The sequence below is a fragment of the Felis catus genome, chromosome A1, assembly GCF_018350175.1.
Source record: "Felis catus isolate Fca126 chromosome A1, F.catus_Fca126_mat1.0, whole genome shotgun sequence".
Lineage (NCBI taxonomy): Eukaryota > Metazoa > Chordata > Mammalia > Carnivora > Felidae > Felis > Felis catus.
This window is the reverse complement of record NC_058368.1, coordinates 81,587,204-81,605,072: the sequence shown is the minus strand read 5'-3', so window position 1 is coordinate 81,605,072 and position 17,869 is coordinate 81,587,204. Positions and strand designations below refer to the sequence as shown.

Sequence of the window (17,869 nt, the reverse complement as noted above, 5' to 3'; positions counted from 1 at the left end):
AGGACAAGCATGGAATCTGCAGTCCATGAGTGATGTTAAACTCTCTGTGGAAGGAATGTCAGGACACAGAGATGCCTTCTCACGAGGCTGAAAGACAAGCAGACGGCTTTCACTTGGCTCCGTGCAAAGTGGCGTGTTTGGACCCAGCGCAGTTGTGCTGGAAGGAAGACCCGGAGGTTTGGGTGTCACAGTGAGACCTGTTCGCTGTCATGTATGCTGTGTAAAGGAGCGTCTGCGTGCTGCGGGTGTCCTGAGTACACATCTGTCCAGGGGAGACTGCCTGGCCTTGCGGGGGAGGGAGCACCATCCCTGTCCTCAGCCCTGGGGCAAAGCCCAGGATGGAGTTGTAATAGAAGCTTGCTTCCCCCGTGACACGGGGGGTGAGTTGTACTTACAGCAGCCTTTTATTATACTCTTTTATGCTGAAAGTAATTTAGGTAAATGGGCTGGGAGTGGGAGTTGGGACATCTTAGCCCCCTCTGAGAGTTTTATTAGGAGAAGTACATTCTTCATTCAGGGCTCATGTTACCTATTCTTTACGACACCGTTGACCACAGCCGCGGGAGGCAGGCTCCCGATGGCAGGGAAGACATCAGGGGGCTTGTCGCTCAGGCTCGTCTTCTGAGGGGGCCTGCTGTCTCCGCCAGCCAGCACAGTCCCCACGTGTCCCATACCCCTTAACCTGGAGAAAGGATTGTTTTCTAAAGTATGCATCACCACTGTTTCTCTACAAGTCCCTATTTCGCTTCCTCGTTACTGTCTTACAAAGGGACAAGAATGGTTTCTCGAATAACTGTGTGCAGCGATGATTATTTAACCACGCAATTAAAGGCATTTGGGGTGGAAACAAAAATAAATGTGCTTAAACCATTCCTTTGATGGTCTCATCTCTGACTGAACCCTCTATTGTGGTGGCTCTGGTACTCTGGTGGAGTCTTTGAATGAAAAATTGGAAGTGTGAGCAGAGAACGGCTGTTCTGTGGTGACCTTCAAGCCTTTTGATGGCTTTATAATCTTGCAAAGAACAGAAGCAGAGTCTGGGCTCAGGCCCATCTCCTCCCAGTTCATCTGTCTCTCAGGTGACGAGGTCCTATTTGGGCCCTTCAGGAAATGTCACTTTTGTCTCCAGATTGCTGGGAGTCCCGAGGTCTCGCGCAACAGCAGCACACGTGTTGTAAAGAAGCCACGGCATTGAGCGTGAATTCATACTTGTGAAGCAACTTGTCTACTGAATTTTCAGATGCAAATATTTTGTTTTGTGCTGTTCCTTATCAGGTCCTTATGTCACGTAAAGTAATGTGATGCTGTTGATTAGGTAGCTAAACCCTTGTGTAGCTTGAATGGCACGGAGGTTGACCATGGAAAAAGACTGCTCCCTGTTTTAAGGGGCTAAGAGTTAAAGCCAGCGATTGTTTGTTTTTGAAAGTGATTGCAGATGAACGGGTGGGAGCAGGTGTGCCGTTTGAGCGTGTTGTGTGTGTGACACCAGCTCTGCGGCTCTCTTGCAGAGTTCTCCGGGGTGCTGCACCACTGCCACATCCTGGCGTCCGAGATGGTCCATTTCATCCACCAGATGCAGTACTACATCACATTCGAGGTACTTCCTGAGCACCCTTTGGTTTAAATAAGTCACGATGTCTTATGTGGTGAGTTTCGTCAAAGAACCTACACCAGGAAGACATGACCTCCGTCCTGAGTCTCACGTTGTTGTTTCCTAGGTGCTTGAGTGTTCTTGGGATGAGCTTTGGAACAAGGTGCAGCAGGCCCAGGACCTGGACCACATCATCGCCGCGCACGAGGTGTTCCTGGACACCATCATCTCCCGCTGTCTGCTGGACGCCGACTCCAGAGTAAGATGGACATGCCTTTTACACGGAGACCAGTAGTGTGGCCTGCGTGTTGGGCTCCTGTCCCAGGGAGATCTTAGAGATTGCCTGATGCCCACATTGTGGTAACTAATCACTTGGAGTTCAAGGTTGACCGTTTCTGGGCAGAGTTAGAATAACAACACGCTCTGAAATGTGTATGAAACTGGTAAAGTGTGTGTTCACACCCACCCGTGGGCTCTCACCCACCTGTGGGCTCTTGGGCTCGGAAGACACAGGTGAACCACGAGCGGTAGGAACTGCCCACGTTCAGGAGAGGGTGTGAGGATGTGCGGAGCACCGGGCTGTGCCTTCACGTGCTCTCTAGGGACGGTGGTGTTTCCTGTGTGTGCCTTCACGGAGCGAGCCTCTGGCTACACAAGTCGGAAAACAGTATTTGTCTAGATGAACTCTAAGCGTTGCTTGTGTTCCGCGGCCCTGGCTTGGTTGTTAGCATCGCTTCCCTGTGGGCCCCTGTTCCGAAAGTGGCTGTTCACGTGGCCAAACCTTCTGGAGTCGTGATTTTATTCGGACATCTGGGGAAATCTATTCTGATGTAAGAGTCAAAATGTCAGGCGCGTTTTTGATACTAAATGTGTGACTTTGGGGTCGTGGAGGGTCGCGTCTGGCTAAGCCGGCAGCTCCCTGAGGGGAGCACAATGCTTCTGGGGGCTCGCGCTGGGCGCAGCTGCGTTCCCTGGGCAAGCAGGTGTTAGTGTGCCACACTGGTGAACACCGCCCTCGTCTGCGTACCACAGCGCTCACGTGCTCCTGGGTGGGAGTCGATTACCCACATGCTTGGGTAAGTGGGTTGAAACGATGGCACAGAAGTAACTGAAAGCACTTGGGGTGTGATGAGTGACGTAAGAACTGTGTGCCTGCAGCCTTTTGTCCTTGGTTACTGTTAGTGAGCCTCGTCTTTATCGGCTGAGCTCCCGGACACTCGTGGGGTCATCTTGTCTGCTTGGCGGCACGCGTGCTACCTGTCTGCGGATGTGCATCCGTGTGTGCTGTGTGGGCACAGCGCTGTCGTGTCAAGCGGGTGTGACGCTCGTCTCTCTCACATAGGTCTGTGGGGGGTAAATGGTATAATTGATGGAAACCATCCATCATGGTGGCGCCTGATGCACGACGGTTAGTGACCTGTGTGTAAGTCAGGTCCAGAATGGTTCAGAGCCATTCTGTGTGTGTTACAGAGATCGAGCTTGGGCAGGTGTAATGCGTGAGCTCCTGAGGGTTACACCCACACTGACCTCAGTCTACGTGGGGAGTGAGGAGCAGTCAGCGGCCGACCGCGTGTGGTTTCAGCCACACGGGACAGTCACGTACGCAACAGTCACACCTCTTGCCTCCAGAAGATTCCCACTGACATGAGCAGAATCCAAGCAGAAAATGTTTTACCTGTAACACACTCTCTCGTGGTCGTGGAAAGTTCACATGTGAGTTGGTCCTATGTCTCCTTCAGTGAAGAAGTCAGTACGCTAAAGACTTACTGTCCATTTTTGAAATGGCCCCTTTGCTGATGGTTTTACTTTAAAATGTTGTTTTTAATTTTTTCTTTTTAAATTTATTTTTGAGAGAGAGAGAGACAGAGCACAAGCAGGGGAGGGGCAGAGAGAGAGGGAGACACAGAATCAGAAGCAGGCTCCAGGCTCTGAGCTGTCAGCATGGAGCCCGATGCGGGGCTCGAACCCATGAACCGTGAGATCATGACCTGAGCCAGAGTTGGACGCTTAACTGACAAAGCCATCTAGACACTCCTAGTTTTACTTTTAATTTGATGATTTAAAATAATCACTAGAGGTCTTGTTTTTTAAGGAACCCAATCTAGAATAGATTCAAGCAATCTGTTATGAAAATTCAGTGTATTTTTGGTGTCTCCCTTAGTCAGAAGTAAGGCTTTCTGATACTGCATCATCCTGCGGGTGTGCACACACATGATCCTCGCCTCTGCATGCCAAGGAAGGACCTGAACCCCACCCGACTCTGCTGCCGACTGATGGTGGCCCAGAACACACGGTCGCGGCCATGCCGTGCGGGCATACTGCTGACAGAGTCCTCCTCGCACCCTGAGTGAAGAAAGAGCATTCCGTCACTTCGTACAGTAGTTAACCGCTCCTAAGTAGTGAATACATCTTTCTTAAAAACAAAAGATTAGCCCACGTCCATCTTTTGTTTTGCTTTCTTGTTATTAAGCAAGAGAACAAGTAGCCTTATGGTAAGCCTGGTGTCTGCCCCGGGTCCTGGCGTCCTCACCCTGGGGGCAGCTACAAGGTAGTGAGGTTCATGCCCAGCAGTTAGTAGCCCCATGCGGGGGTGTGTCTGAGTGGGTGCAGTGAGTCCCGTAGACAGTGCCGTGATGGTGGCCTTGCATATGTCCTCACCAACTCGAGCTCCTTCTCCAGCAGCGGTAGGCTGGGCCTGTCAGCCTCACTGCTTCCGCCTGCCCGTGAGCTTGGAGCCCCTCTGCTTCTCTGTAAAGTCACATCATCTTGTCCCATAACATTCTGCACATCTCTTGTAGGCCTTTAGTACGTGTGTGCGGTTTGGCTGGTCTGTAGGGATGCTGTCGATTTCATTTTGCTCTTTTGTCTGCTTTTTTTATCCTAGTAGTTTCTAGATCCGCGTAGGTCCCGTTTTTATAGGGAAAACCATTTTGTTTCTTCCTTTCCACGGGTATGTTTGGCTCTTTTGACTTAGGATGTTAGCTGGGTCAACCAGGAGCACGCACGCCACATCCCTGACATGGAAGACACATTTTCTTCTTTCACCCCTGACTGCAATGTCGCCGGGAGATCTCCCAGGACCTTTATCAGATTACAGAGGGTCCTTGAGTCCTAGTTTGCTTAGATGCTTTGGATAAGTCATGAGTGGCTGTTACGTTTTAGCATGATTTTTTTCCTGTGATTTCAACATTTTCTTCCTCTCAAATTGTTAATGGGTTTTTTAAAACTCTAAGCTGGCGGAGGATCGAGTAGACGCCCCTCTTCAGTCGTGGGGCGCTGTTGTCCATCCGTGAAAGACTTGTGTTTATTGGGTTTCACATCCCACCCCCCCGCACCCCTCCCATCCCCACCGTTGGTCCAGTTGTCTTTGTGTTTGCTGTTGGGCCTTGGATGCATATGTGGCATTTTGCACGGATGTGTCTTTGGCTTCTACCTAAATGATGTTTGCTGAGCTCTGTTTCGGGGCCTCACTGGGAGGAAGCCCACCTGAAATCTGGTAGGTACCTGTGGAGGGCGCCGTGCAGCGTGGAGACGCTGGGCCCAAACACTGGCGGCTTCCAGTGTGGGACCGTCCGTGTATGCCTGCTGTGAGCTGATTTTTAAAAACTGTGCTGAATCTGTTTCTTCTTTTATTTCATTAAGAATCTCTTTTCTCGGATCTCCCATGTCTGGTCTGGGTGTGTGTGGCTCCAAAGGGTGGAGAAAATGGAATTGCTTTCCTGTTCCTTTCTGCCCTCGCAGTATCTCTGCTCCTGGGGCTGCGCTGTGGCTTGTGATGTGCTCTGAGGGTGTGGGTGACACGGGACCCTGTGCCTCATGGTGCGTGCTCAGTACGCGCGAGTGGACAGGCAGAGCCCTTTGAGGGTGTGAGTTGATATCTTGTTTCTTCGTGCCTTTTTACTATTCGTCCATGTTCTTTGGAACAACTTCGGAATGAGCATGTTGGGACTCTAGTCGTTAAAAGAAAAATCTTTGTCTCCTGTCCTCAGGCACTTTTAAATCAACTAAGAGCCGTGTTTGATCAGATCATCGAACTTCAGAACACTCAAGATGCGATATACAGAGCGGCTCTGGAAGAGTTACAGAGACGATTACAGTTTGAGGAGAAAAAGAAACAGAATGAAGTCGAGGTATGGCTGTGACACCGGGGGGTTTACCAGGTTTAAAAATGAGCTTATTGCCACCATAGTCACGAATACGACAGGTAACTTCCCTGCTGAGATATTTGACTAACGCCGTGTGCACACCTGCGTGCGGAGTCCTGAGGCGGTACTGACTGCTCCAGGGGACCGGTCACCATCGCTGTCATCCTGTCTTGAAAATAAATGAAGACAGCATCCGCGGGAATCCCGTGAGGGAGGTGCTGACGTCTCTGCAAACAGTGCCCAGCTCTGCGTCACCTGTCCCCTGGAGCTGGTGGCTGTGTGTGTCCATGTGGGAACTTAAGTTGTGCACTTGTGGCTGTTTTCAGTGACCTCCCTAAAGTACGTTTGTGTCCTCCGTGACCTTGGAATGTGAAGATTTATTGAGCAAGTTGGGCTGTTTAGGAGACTTCTTGTATCTGATATAATCTGTATAATTTTTTACCTTTTTAAGGTGCTTCTTCTTGAGTGACAAATTTTTCAGTTGACACAGTTTGATTAGTCTTATTTTTAACTGTTTCCTTAAAATTTGTGTTAGGACCCTATTTAATGTGGAAAACTCAAAACCACTTAGAGCACATGCCGTCCCCTCAGGGTTTCTGGGAACAGGAAGAGGCCTGCTCCACTACTGTCGCCGAGATGGGGGTGTGTGTGTGACCCCAAAATGCCGCCTGGCCCGTGTGCAGGCACGCCCGGGTGCCAGACCGACCAAAGACTACACCCTGGCCGTGCTCGCTGGTGGCGTCCTTCTGGGTGGCTTGACTTCTCCAGGGCAGGTCTCCTTGTCTATGAAAGGGGAGTGACGCTAAGTAAGACCCCGTGGTGACCTGTCGGCGTGTGTCATGCACACCAGTGACTTAGCGTTTAGGAAGCATTCAGTAAAAGCTAGTTACTGCTGTGATTTGTAAAGCTGCCCACAGCCCCGCAGAATCTACCCTTCTCGAGAATTACTAAACTATATAAAATCTGCAAAAATCAGTCCTTGGGATTTTCACATTCTTGTAGTAGCGGGGCGGCCAGTTGTGTGGGAGTTGAACGTTCTCTCTCCAGACTGTAAGCCATCAGCACCGGAGTGGAACGCATCTACATAATGAGTCAGGACTATTCGGTGTGTTTCATTCAGATGTGCTTAGGGATACCGTAGGACAGCTGAAAGCTCGAACTGTCTCGGAGAAATTATTTAAATCCAGTGGGCAAAATAACTGCAGAAGCAGTCACTTGGACGTACGGTCACTGTGGTGTTCAAGAGACTGTGCGCGAGGACGGCGGCCCGGCCTCCTGAGTGTTCCCGCAGACGGAGTTGTGTTGGGGCAGCCATCCGTGGCTGCCCGCATGGGCTGGTGGCAGCGCCATGATGGTGTCGGCCTGGTGGCCCACAGACTCCACGCTGTGTGCCCCCTGACCCTTGGCAAACAAGGTCTGCGAACTGCTGCGTCACAGAGATCGTAAAGGGCCCCTAAGTGGAATATGTTGTATTTGTGGATTGGAGAACCGACTCAGTTCCATCCCGGTTCTGATCCCAGCAGTTCTGGGATTTTTGTGGGCCTTCATACTTTTTTTTCTTTCGGTAAGAAATGATAAACCAACTCTACAGTTGATGTGGAAATATGTAGGGCATGGTGTACAGAGAAGAGACGTTGAGTAACCTGAGCACTCGGGACTTAGCCGTGAAAACACGGCAGGGAGCAGGACGGCGTTGGCACCGCCACGGGCAGTTGTGAGCAGAGAGACATCCAGAAACGGCCCTACGCCTCCTGGGACCGTCAGTTCCCGACTGAGGACAGTGGGCGATGGGTCATCAGTAGGTGGAGTCAGGCAGCTGTGGCTTGGCCCTGCCTCACACCCACAGGCAGCACGGTGGGCTGAGTCTGAACAGGAAGGGTGACGTGCTAAAGCTTCCAGAGGACACAGAAAGAGCAGCTGTAAGAGAAACCAGTGTTTCATCGTTGTCTTACCAGGATACGTTCCCACTGATAAACTGAGTTCCTACACTACTTCCTGTGCAGGCCGGCTGCAAAGCCCTTTAGTTAGACTCACCGCGCATTGAGAACAGTCTCTTAGAACCAGAAGTAGTAGGTCTATTTCCAGTGCAGAAAGAGCCGGCATGCTTAGGAAAAGTAGCGAGAGGTGTTCCCACCACCGTCAAGGGCTCACGGACTCCCACTTTGGGCCAGTCGGCCCCCCTTTGTGTGTGCTATCTGTGCCGAGAAAGCACGCAGTGATGGACCGGTGCATTGCTTGGCGCGAGAGGCTGCTTGGCTTGACGAATTATCGGGAAGTGTCATGTGCTACATATGCACTGTAAAACCGTAGTCACTAAGAGTGAGGGCGTTCTCTGTGCCCATGTGTGCTGATGGAAAATGTCCGTGCTCAGCGGCAGCACAAGGACGCGGGAAGCACGCCTCTCCCCGCCCTCCCCTTCTGGCCCCGTCCTCCCTGGCGGCTTCTCGCACCCGTATTTTAATTTCATCTGGTCCTTCCCATTCTTTAGGGCCGGTGGGGAGTGACGGCAGCAGAGGAGGAGGAGGAGAACAGGAGGATTCAAGAGTTTCGAGAATCTATCCCGAAAATGTGCTCGCAGCTGCGGATACTGGCCCATTTCTACCAGGTGCTGGCAGGGCCCGGACCACACTGGTGTGTTCCTGCAGTAGACCGTTGCCATCAGAATGGTTAGAACACAGTCCTTTCGGTCCACCCTCCACCCAGGGTGGTGCCCAGTCTTGGCTGTGACCTTCCCAGGGACGCTGGGCTCACCCTCGATGCTGACCTGGGAGGGTTCCGGTGGTGTCGGCGGTGGGCGGGGGCTCTGGGAGGGCCGGGGTGAGGCCGGAGGGCGCCGCGGGTGTGCGGGGGGCTGTGGAGGAGCCGGGCTCGCAGGGCAGCGGGCGCTGAACTCGGCACACAGCCCCGGAGGCTGAGAGAGACACCAAGGCCCAGAGTCCATGGGCTCTGCCTTTTATGCCTGTGGTGGTTTTGCCTTCTGGTTCCGTCTGTTGTCAGTGTGATTTTAGTGATGGAGATACAGGTGAAAAGATTTTGTGAAGAATTTTTACATTTGGTTGCTGGTAACTAATAAGACAAATCAAGCATTGACGTTAAAACCTTTGAAAATTACATATTTGTGTGCTAATGTCTCCACGTGGTTCAGGATTTCACACGAAGGTCCCACCTGTTTATGGGCATCTAGTTTCTTCCTGTGTCCTCACACTTCTGATGGCAGTCTTCCGCATGACGTGGTCGGGGAAAGACTTTGTCCCTTTCCCAAGTGTCTTCCTCTGACGTTAGTGACTGTTGTGTGTTTGTTGAAAATATGTTTCCTAAAGATGATGGGGTTGTGTTCAGTGCAAAAGTATCTTTACCGGATACTGTTTTCATAATGAAATACCTACTTGACCTCTGTGTGGAGAAATAGCATGTATGCACATTTCTTAAAAATGGACATCTATGGGCACCTGGGGGGCTCAGTCTGTTGAGTGCCCGAATATTGATTTTGGCCCAGGTCACAATCTCACGGTTTATGGGTTCAAGCCCCACATCAGGCTCTGCACTGCCAGCATGGTGCCTGCTTGGGATTCTCTCTCTCCCTTTCTCTCTGTCCCTCCCCTGCTCGTACTCTCTCTCTCTCTGAAAATGAATGAATAAACTTAAAAAAAATGGATACCTAATGGTCAGCTCCATATTTTTTTTTTAATTCAAAAAATTTTTTTTTAATTTTGGAGAGAGAGCACAATCAGGGGAGAGGGACAGAGAGAGTGAGAGAGAGCGAGAATCTCAAGCAGGCTCCACACTCAGCACAGAGCCCAACATGGGGCTCGATCCCACCACCCTGGAATCATGAGCTGAGATCAAGAGTCGGACAGTGAACTGACTGAGCCTGCAGGTGCACTGCTACTATTAAGAGAGTTGTGTATCTGCTGCAGAGAAATCTTGAAAATGTCTGTTCCCATGCTTGTTTCTCAAAGAGATAGGGGTGATTACATATTTCTTGAGAGAGTTAATACATTTTTGAAAAGGAATCTTAATCTGTATAATCCCAGTTTTACTGAAATTACAGTCTTAATCTTCTTTCTAAATCATGGCCATTGGGATTTCTTTTCCCTTAACAGGAAAGTCCTCTTCTGTTCTCTGAATTATGGAAACAGCAGGGCATCAACAGCCACCATCATGTTCTGCTTTTGAGCCATGACTGGAGTCCCCAGCCTGAGCACTGACCTGTCCCTCACATGTCCCCGTAGTGACCTTCACACGTCTGTTTTGTTGCCCAGCAAGGAGCCACTGTTTATATTTTTGTGATAGAATTGCTTAGAGACTGTCTCTGAAGCCCTCTGTTTCCCAGAATGACACGGGTGTCCACAGTGCCCTGCTGTGCGCCGGCTCAGGTGTGTGTCCCTTGGTGTCACATGCCCGAGTCCCCAGGAGCAAGGACAGGGACCGAGGTGCTGTTGGGGTTTGGGAGGACTGTGGCATGTGGTGTTTCAGTGAGGACTTCTCTGTACATGAGACCTCCTGCGGGTCTGCAGGCGTGGGGACAAACCTCACCTGCTTGACGGACACACACCTGCTGGCTGTGACTCAGGAACCTGACGGTGGGGTTTGTGCTCCTAAGTGACTCCACCCTGCAGAGAGGCAGCTGGGTTTTGCCGTCTGAAGGTTTGAGGACAGTCATGTCCCCTCACGTTTACAAAGCCCCTCAATAAGGAGGTGACGCTCCACACTCTGCCTGTGAATCTTCAGGAAGGAGACTCAGCCTGGGAGCTGATGGTCGTGCCTTAGAGGCTGGTCCTTCCTCGTATTTGCCTTGTGCTTTCCTGTGAGGGCTTTATGATTCAGGCCTCTAAATAACTCAAGGGAAAGATGAAAATGTAACTCTGGTTTTTGTATTTAGAAAGTGGCTCCTGGGGGACTCAGTCGGTTAAGTGTCCGCCTTCGGCTCAGGTCATGATGTCACGGTTCTTGAGTTTGAGCCCCATGTCCAGCTCTGTGCTGATAGCTCGGAGCCTGGAGCCTGCTTCGGATTCCGTGTCTCCCTCTCCCTCTGCCCCTCCCCTGCTTGTGCTCTGTCTCTCTCTCTTTCTGTCTCTGTCTCTCTCGGAAATAAATAAACATCAAAAAGAAGGGTACATTTCTAAGAGCGTAAGGTTAAACATAATAAAAAGAATAGGCTGTTTGAACATCAGAAGCTTCACTGCTTTGCATATTCTTACAGAACTTAGGGCAGAAAGGGAAACGTGTTGGTTCTTTTAAATAAAATTGATTGATAGGGCATTTGTATCTGTGCCCATGGGCATCTCCTCCCCACACCCTGCCCTCCTTTGGGACGCCTGCCGCAGTGGGGGTTTATGCAGGACCGTGGGTGTGGACAGAAACCCCAGCCCACTGAGGCCACGGGGGTGGGCCCCCACTGACTTGCCTGTTCCTTTCCTGTCCCCAGGGTGTGGTGCAGCAGTTCCTGGTGCTGCTGACGACCAGCTCCGACGAGAGCCTGCGCTTCCTGAGCTTCAGGCTGGACTTCAACGAGCACTACGAGGCCCGAGAGCCGAGGCTGCGGGTGTCCCTGGGCTCCCGCGGGCGGCGTGGCTCTCACGCGTGAGCCCTCCCATATCCCTTGGCGCCGCCTGTGCCAGGGACTGCGGGTCGAGGTGAACACGCTCGCGTGCGAACCCGCGAGGCCGCTGGCGTGCTGCCCACGAGCCCCTGAAGCTCCTGGGGGCACGGCATCTGTCACATCCAAATCTTGTCGTCACACACGGAGTGGATGTATAATTGTAACATCACCGAGTTACATAGGCCCGTTTGCACTACTCAAGTTTGTTTTTTAACGTCTTCGTATTTACGAGATACCATACTTCGTTGAGGCTTCTTAAGCTCTCCATGATATAATTTATATTTGTCAGTTTTTGAGAAATCCCTGTTGCTTTTAGAGAAAATTAGAGCAAATGGATGTTCATCACTTAAGATGGTAATTTTGTTCTTGCTATTTTTTTAACCTCCTCCTTAGAGGCAATTTTTGTTTTATGATCAAGTTCAATTGAAACAGAATGTCCCTGCTAAGAAAATATACAGAGCATTTTATTTTGGTCTGTAGTGTGTAAAATGTCAACTTCTGTAAGAACGTTTACACGTTTATCCTTCTTTCAAAGTTTACATTTTTATATTTAATTTACTCTTTCAGATAACTACTCTAAAATAGTGTAGGACGTCCCGGTGATCTGAACAGCCACCCTCAAGCCCAGATTTCCTCAGCCATCGGGACGATGTAAATAGAGACTAGAGAGTGAACGAACTATTTTATTTTCAAATTCTGATGAGCATTTTAAAGAAACTGACATGAATACGGAAGGCTTCCTTTTCCCTTGCCTATTTTTTCATTGTAAATATTTATATACTGACCAGGTGTGGGGAACTGTTTTTTGTAAAAACGTCATCAAGTCACATAAATCCGCCTTTATTATGTTGCATAAGTGAAACTTAGAAAATTAAAAGCGGTCTTTCAGCTGTATCGGTTCCTCCCTGAATGGAGCAGCTGTGAGGAGAGCTGGTCCCTCGCCAGGTGGCAGGGCACACGTGGGGACGAGGGTGACACCTAGGACGCAGCCCGCATGCCCTTTGGTGCGGAGGGGGGCGGCCACCTCTCAGGGCTGGCGCTGCCCTCATAGCTTGCTCTGCTGTCCCACCCAGTTCCCCAGGGCTCTTGGGGGGTCCCCGGTCTGCAGAGTGCATCTGAACGTTGTAGGAGAGCAGTGTAGTTTAGGTTAAAAGTTTGTAAAATTGGAGTTTGGAGCAGGGTTTTGTCCCGGAACGCTTCCCAGGAGCGAGGGAGTGCCGTGTCCAGAGTGGTCCTCCCGTGAGGACTTCCATGAGCCGAGATGGAGGAGAGCAAAGTAGCAGCCCGCTGTGACGTGTATGGAGGAGTGTCTGCGCCCCCCCGCCCCAAAGCGACCTTTCTTAGGCTTTTCTCGGGACGCATCTTGCTGGAAGAGGCACAGGATCGAGAGAAGGCCCGGGTGCCGGCAGACGCGGTGCAGAACTCTGGCTGGCTGCTGAGCAGAACGATGGGAGCACAGTCCCCCAAGGGTGCTGGGCTGCAAAGCCAGCCCTGAATGCTCTGGAAGATCCTCTCCAGACAGGCACTGATGTGGGCCTTTTGTGAAAGCCAAGTGGCGTAATGGGGGCTTTTGAAAAGCAGGGGTTACCTGTATCTCCCAGAGAAATTTCCCTAAGATTGTTGACCTCGGAACTGTTTTTATTTTATTTAAAGCATTTCTCTTCGATTCTTCCGTAGGAGCCACTCTGGAAAATGCTAATCCAGATTTGGTGACTAAAACTCCGTTTGAGTTTAGGAGGAAGTGATGAGTGGGTTATGGAGGTGCTTTCTGAGGGGCCTCCCCCGGGGGGGGGGGGCGGTCCCTGGTCAGAACCGTGGAGGTGGCAACCACAGCGGAGCTGGCGGTCCAGGTTGTTTCAGACCCCACTGGGGACGTCCTGTTACCCGGCAGACCTGTCACGGAGCTGGTCTCCTCAGTGATGAGTCGGGGCTCCCCATGGGGTGGTTGAGGTGGGAGAGCCTGCTGGAGCGGTGAGTCGTCCCTGGAGGCAGGTACCCGGCGTAGCTCTGGGAGGGCCACTGCTGCTTCACCCAGAGAACGGTAGTGGTGCTGACCTTTCAGGCCTGTCGTGTAGATCGGACAGAACTGTGTGCGTCTAGTCAGGCTCTGGGCACGTTCTTGATGAACGGAGCTCCTGTGTCTGGTGTGCTGACGCCTTTCGCCCCGGGCAGCTCCGGGGAGCCCAGCCCAGCTTTCCTGTCACTGGGGACGCCTCTTACCGCCCGGGTCAGGTCAGGTGCCAGGCTGTAGGTACGGCTTGTCTCCGCTCAGGACTTGCCTCTCTTGAGTCCTGTTGGGTTAGCAGGTTTGACAAGCTGGGGCGGGGGGCACCTTTCCTTCATGCGTACACATTTGTCACCAAGGGAACTCTCCCAGCCCTATGGAGAACGTGTCCTGGCTTTATGGGACACCATGGGACAGCCAACGTGAAAATCTGATTCGGAAAAAAGCACTTGTATCAAATAGGCACAGTCATACTCAGAGTGAGTCACGAGGCACAAAGTCTACGTGAAGGGACGAGTGTTCCCAGAAACCAGCACCCGAGGTCTGAGGACAAGGAGCTGGCGGGCTAATGGTCTCCCCGTGAGCACGGCTCCTCAGCGCTGGGAACGTTGGTGTGGACGCTGTGGCCGCAAGCGGGGAGGACAGGCCTCCCACCAGGCTTCCCGGCAGACCTGTGTAGAGCTGAGCATGGCCGTCTGGGCCTCGGTGGGCGAGAGGGACTCACCACCCTGCTCGTGTGCATGTAAGTGGATGAGGGGTGCCAAACAGCACGGAGGAACTTACGCTTCAGGAACGGCAGTATTTGCAGATGTATGGAGGTTATCAAGGGAGGGCAGCGCCTACGTAAAAGGTGGAGGTGCTCCCTTGTGTGTTGGTGACTTGAACGGAGTCGCTTGGGTCTGTTAGACTCTGACCTGGTGGGGAGAAGATGCCGGATGCTCTGGCTGTGTCAGAAGATTGTGGTCCTGAAGTCGTGATTATTCCTCCCAAGGACCCTGCTCGGTTTCAGCAGTGTCATCACCGGACACGTCTTGGAGGGTGTGTCAGACGGCCTTTTTTCCTAGTCTACTGTGGTTCTGAATTACAGGTTCCTTTTTCTTTCTAGGAAATCACGTGTTTTCATTTAGGCTGTCAAGTTTGTTGGCATTAATGGTTAAGTAGATGCCTTTATGGTAATTGAAATACTCACGTTTGAGTTCTAGCTCCTTCGTTCCCGGTATTACGTATTCGTGCTTTCTTTTTTCTTTCTGGTCACCTTCCCAGTGTGATCATGGCTCTGTCTTTCAAGAATTATCTCTTGATATTATCATTTGACTATGCATAGATGCCATTTTTTGCTTTATTTTTAAATTACTATTCCGTATTTAATATGTTCCTCTTCCTCTTTTGGTTTATTTTTTCCTGAATTGAAAACGTATGGAATTTCTTTTTCTCATTGTGTTTGTGACTGAATCATTCTCTGCTTTGCATTACATCACAGGCTTTCACGGCGTGCATTTTCCGTTTCATTAATTCCTAACCAGGCTGTGATTGTCTTATTCTGACTGTGGATATAGTTACTGTTCAAAATTTCTGGGAAGTTTGCTTTTTTCTCAGTTGTTAGTTTCTGAAAAGGAAGAATAATAGATACACAGATTTGTCAAACCATGTATCAAAAAATGTAATGCTACTATGTAAAAGCGGTAGGACACAAGAACAGAAAGAGACACCCACAGACGAGAACTTGTGGGTCTTTAGAGTGTGTGAAGGGTTACTTCGGGTACATGGAATGGTTTGGGGCAAACCACTGGGAAAAAATTTTAAGCGAGAGCTTTTAACTCCCATCACACAAGGAAACACATTCACCTGTTGGCCATTTACCTTGTTTCCAGCATTTGTTGTAAGTAAAGCTGCTGTGAACAGCTGTGGCGGAGTCTGTGGATAAAGGCCTTCACGTCCTTCACGTCCTTCACGTCCTTCACGTCCTTCACGTCCTTCACGTCCTGGTGGCTAGGACAGGGCATGGCTAGCCGTCCACACCTCACACGTTTACATCTCATGTCTCAGAGCCTGGCCGGCGAGGCAGGGCCCATGAGCCAGAGCTGCAGGAGGAACAGCCTCTCAAGTTCAGATGTTCTCACGGGTGTGTGCTGGCCTTTCACTGTGGTTTTAACTTGCGTGTCTCTGGGGTCTAATGACACCGAGTTGTTTCCATAGGCTCATCTGCCGTGAAATTGTGTCTGTCAAGATATTTTCCCATGTTTTATTGGGTTCGTTGTTTTCTTACAGAGTTTTGAGAATTCTTTATATATATCTGGATGTAAGTCTTTTATCATGTAGGTGATTTACAAATATATTTTCCCTGTTTAGGCCTTTTTAAAAGACTTAAGCACCCCCCAGGCTCTGTGCTCGTCAGCATAGAGATTTTTATTTCTGTCCGTGGTGTGGACAGAGTCTCCCACAGGTACAGTTTGCAGGGAAAAGACTGGACAAATGAGTATGTAGAGAATCCTAGCAAAGCTGCTACTGCTTTTTTGCTGTCATTTTAACCACAAATTGAAACTTGTCAGAGGAAGCGATATCTGTGTATTAGCCTGCAATTAACCAAGAGTCCTCACCGTGATTATAGTAGTTTCCAATTGCTGTCAACTTTAGATTGTAGCTATTAATTTAGATCTGCCTGTCCATCACAGGTGTTGAGCACTTGAAAAGTGCCTACTCTGCACTGAGATGTGTGTAAGTGTAAAATACACTGCAAATCCCAAATATTTAGTATGAAAAAAGGAATGTAAAATAGCTCAATATTTTTTCATACAGTTACATGTTGAAGTGATATTTTGTATATGTTTGCTTAAATAAAATATATTAAAATTAATTTTGCTAGTTTTTTCTTTTCTTTTTTTTTTTTTTTTTAACATTTTAAACATTGCTACTAGAAAACTATAAATTACCTATGCATCTCCTGTATGTTTCTGCTGGATGTTTTCTCTGTTCTATTCAGGACACCTGTCCATAATGAGCACCTGTCCATTCAGGACCTCTGTCCGTTCTGGGCATCACATGACATTTGGTTGTCTTGTCTCCTTAGGCTCCTTTTGGTTGTGACATTTTTCTCAGGTTTTTCTTGTTTTTCTATTATCCAGTTTTAAAAGTACTGGTCAGATATTTTATAGAATGTCCCTCAATTGGGTTTTGTCTGATGTCGTATGGTTAGACTGGGATTATGAATTCAGGGAGGAAGACCCCAGAAGTGCCCTTCTGCTCTCAGGGAATCCAGGGTGCACACTGTCTACATGGCTTATCACTGTGGGTGCCGACCCTGGTCGCCTGCCTGAGATGGCATCCTTCCCTGCGAAGTTACCCCTTTACCCTCTTTTTCATCCTGTGCCCTTTAGGGGGAGGTCGCTGGTGCAACCCACACTTAGCGGAGAGGGGCTTTGCTCTCCCTCCTTTGAGGGGAGAGTATCTACAAAAATTATTTGAAATTTCTTCTGCATGGTAGGCTTGTCTCTCCTCCCCACGTATCTGGCTAGAGATTAATCAGTTTCATCTCAGATGAGCAGCTTTTGTTGCCATTGATTTCCCCCCATTGTTTTCTGCTTTATAATTTACTGATTTCTACTCTGATCTTTGTTATTTCTTCTGCTTACTGAGCTTATCTTTTGTTTTCTTTCCTTGAGATGGAAGATAAGGTAATTGATTTAAGATCTTTCTGTTTCATTCAACAAATTTTAATATGTTCTTTCATTTTTGTTCTTTTAAAATACTTTCCAAATTTCCCTTTTGGTTAATTCTTTGACCTATGGGTTATTTAGAAGTTTGTTATTTTGTTTCCAAATTGTTATGGATTTTTCAGGTACCTTTCTGTTTTTTATGTATAATGTAATCCCACTGTGGTCAGAGAATATACTTTTTTGAGGTGAATCCATTTAAATTTATTGAGATTTGTTTTATGACCCTAGAGAGGGCTTATCTTGGCAAGTGTTCCGGGTACACATTAAAAGGATGTTTATTCTGATGTTTTGTGGTGTTCTGTGAATTCCGTTAGGTTAAGGTGGTTGGCTTAAGTCTTTTGCACTTGCACTAATTTTTGTCTATTTTCCTATTTGTTGAGAGAGGGGGTGTTGCAGTCTTTTCACTATAATCATGAATTTGTCTTATGCATTTCTCTCAGTTTTTGCTTTATGTATTTTGAAGCTCTGTTGTTAGGTTCATAAGTATTTAGGATTGTTATAATTCCTGGATGAACGGACCCCTTTTATCATTGTAAAGTGACCCTCGCAATCTCTGGTAATACTCTTTGCTTTGAAACATACTTTGTCTATATTACAACCACTCCAGCTTTCTTTTGATTTGTGTTAGCATGGTATATCTTTTCCATTCTTTTATATTTAGCATATGTGTGGCTTTATATTTAAAGTGGATATTTTGGGGCACCTGGGTGGCTCAGGCAGTTGATCATCTGACTCTTGATTTAGGCTCAGGTCATGATCCCAGTGTTGTGGAATTGAGCCCCGCATTGGGGTCTGTGCTGGGCATGGAGCCTG

General features: G+C 49.1%; 1 protein-coding gene across 4 annotated transcripts in view; it reads left to right on the top strand.

Annotated features, from left to right (window-relative positions):
• The window catches only part of TUBGCP3 (tubulin gamma complex associated protein 3), a 75,454-nt gene extending 59,257 nt beyond the window's left edge, over nucleotides 1-16,197 (top strand). For 2 of the 4 annotated variants that reach the window (XM_045056042.1, XM_019829712.3), the window contains 5 exons: nucleotides 1,509-1,597; nucleotides 1,719-1,850; nucleotides 5,581-5,721; nucleotides 8,225-8,402; nucleotides 11,165-16,197. In XM_045056042.1, the coding sequence (XP_044911977.1) occupies nucleotides 1,509-1,597; nucleotides 1,719-1,850; nucleotides 5,581-5,721; nucleotides 8,225-8,402; nucleotides 11,165-11,376 (752 nt within the window). In that variant the 3' untranslated portion in view covers nucleotides 11,377-16,197. The remainder of the gene's footprint in view (nucleotides 1-1,508; nucleotides 1,598-1,718; nucleotides 1,851-5,580; nucleotides 5,722-8,224; nucleotides 8,403-11,164) is intronic. The other 2 variants (XM_003980556.6, XM_045056038.1) reach the window with 1 other exon arrangement.
• Nucleotides 16,198-17,869: the final 1,672 nt, after the last annotated feature.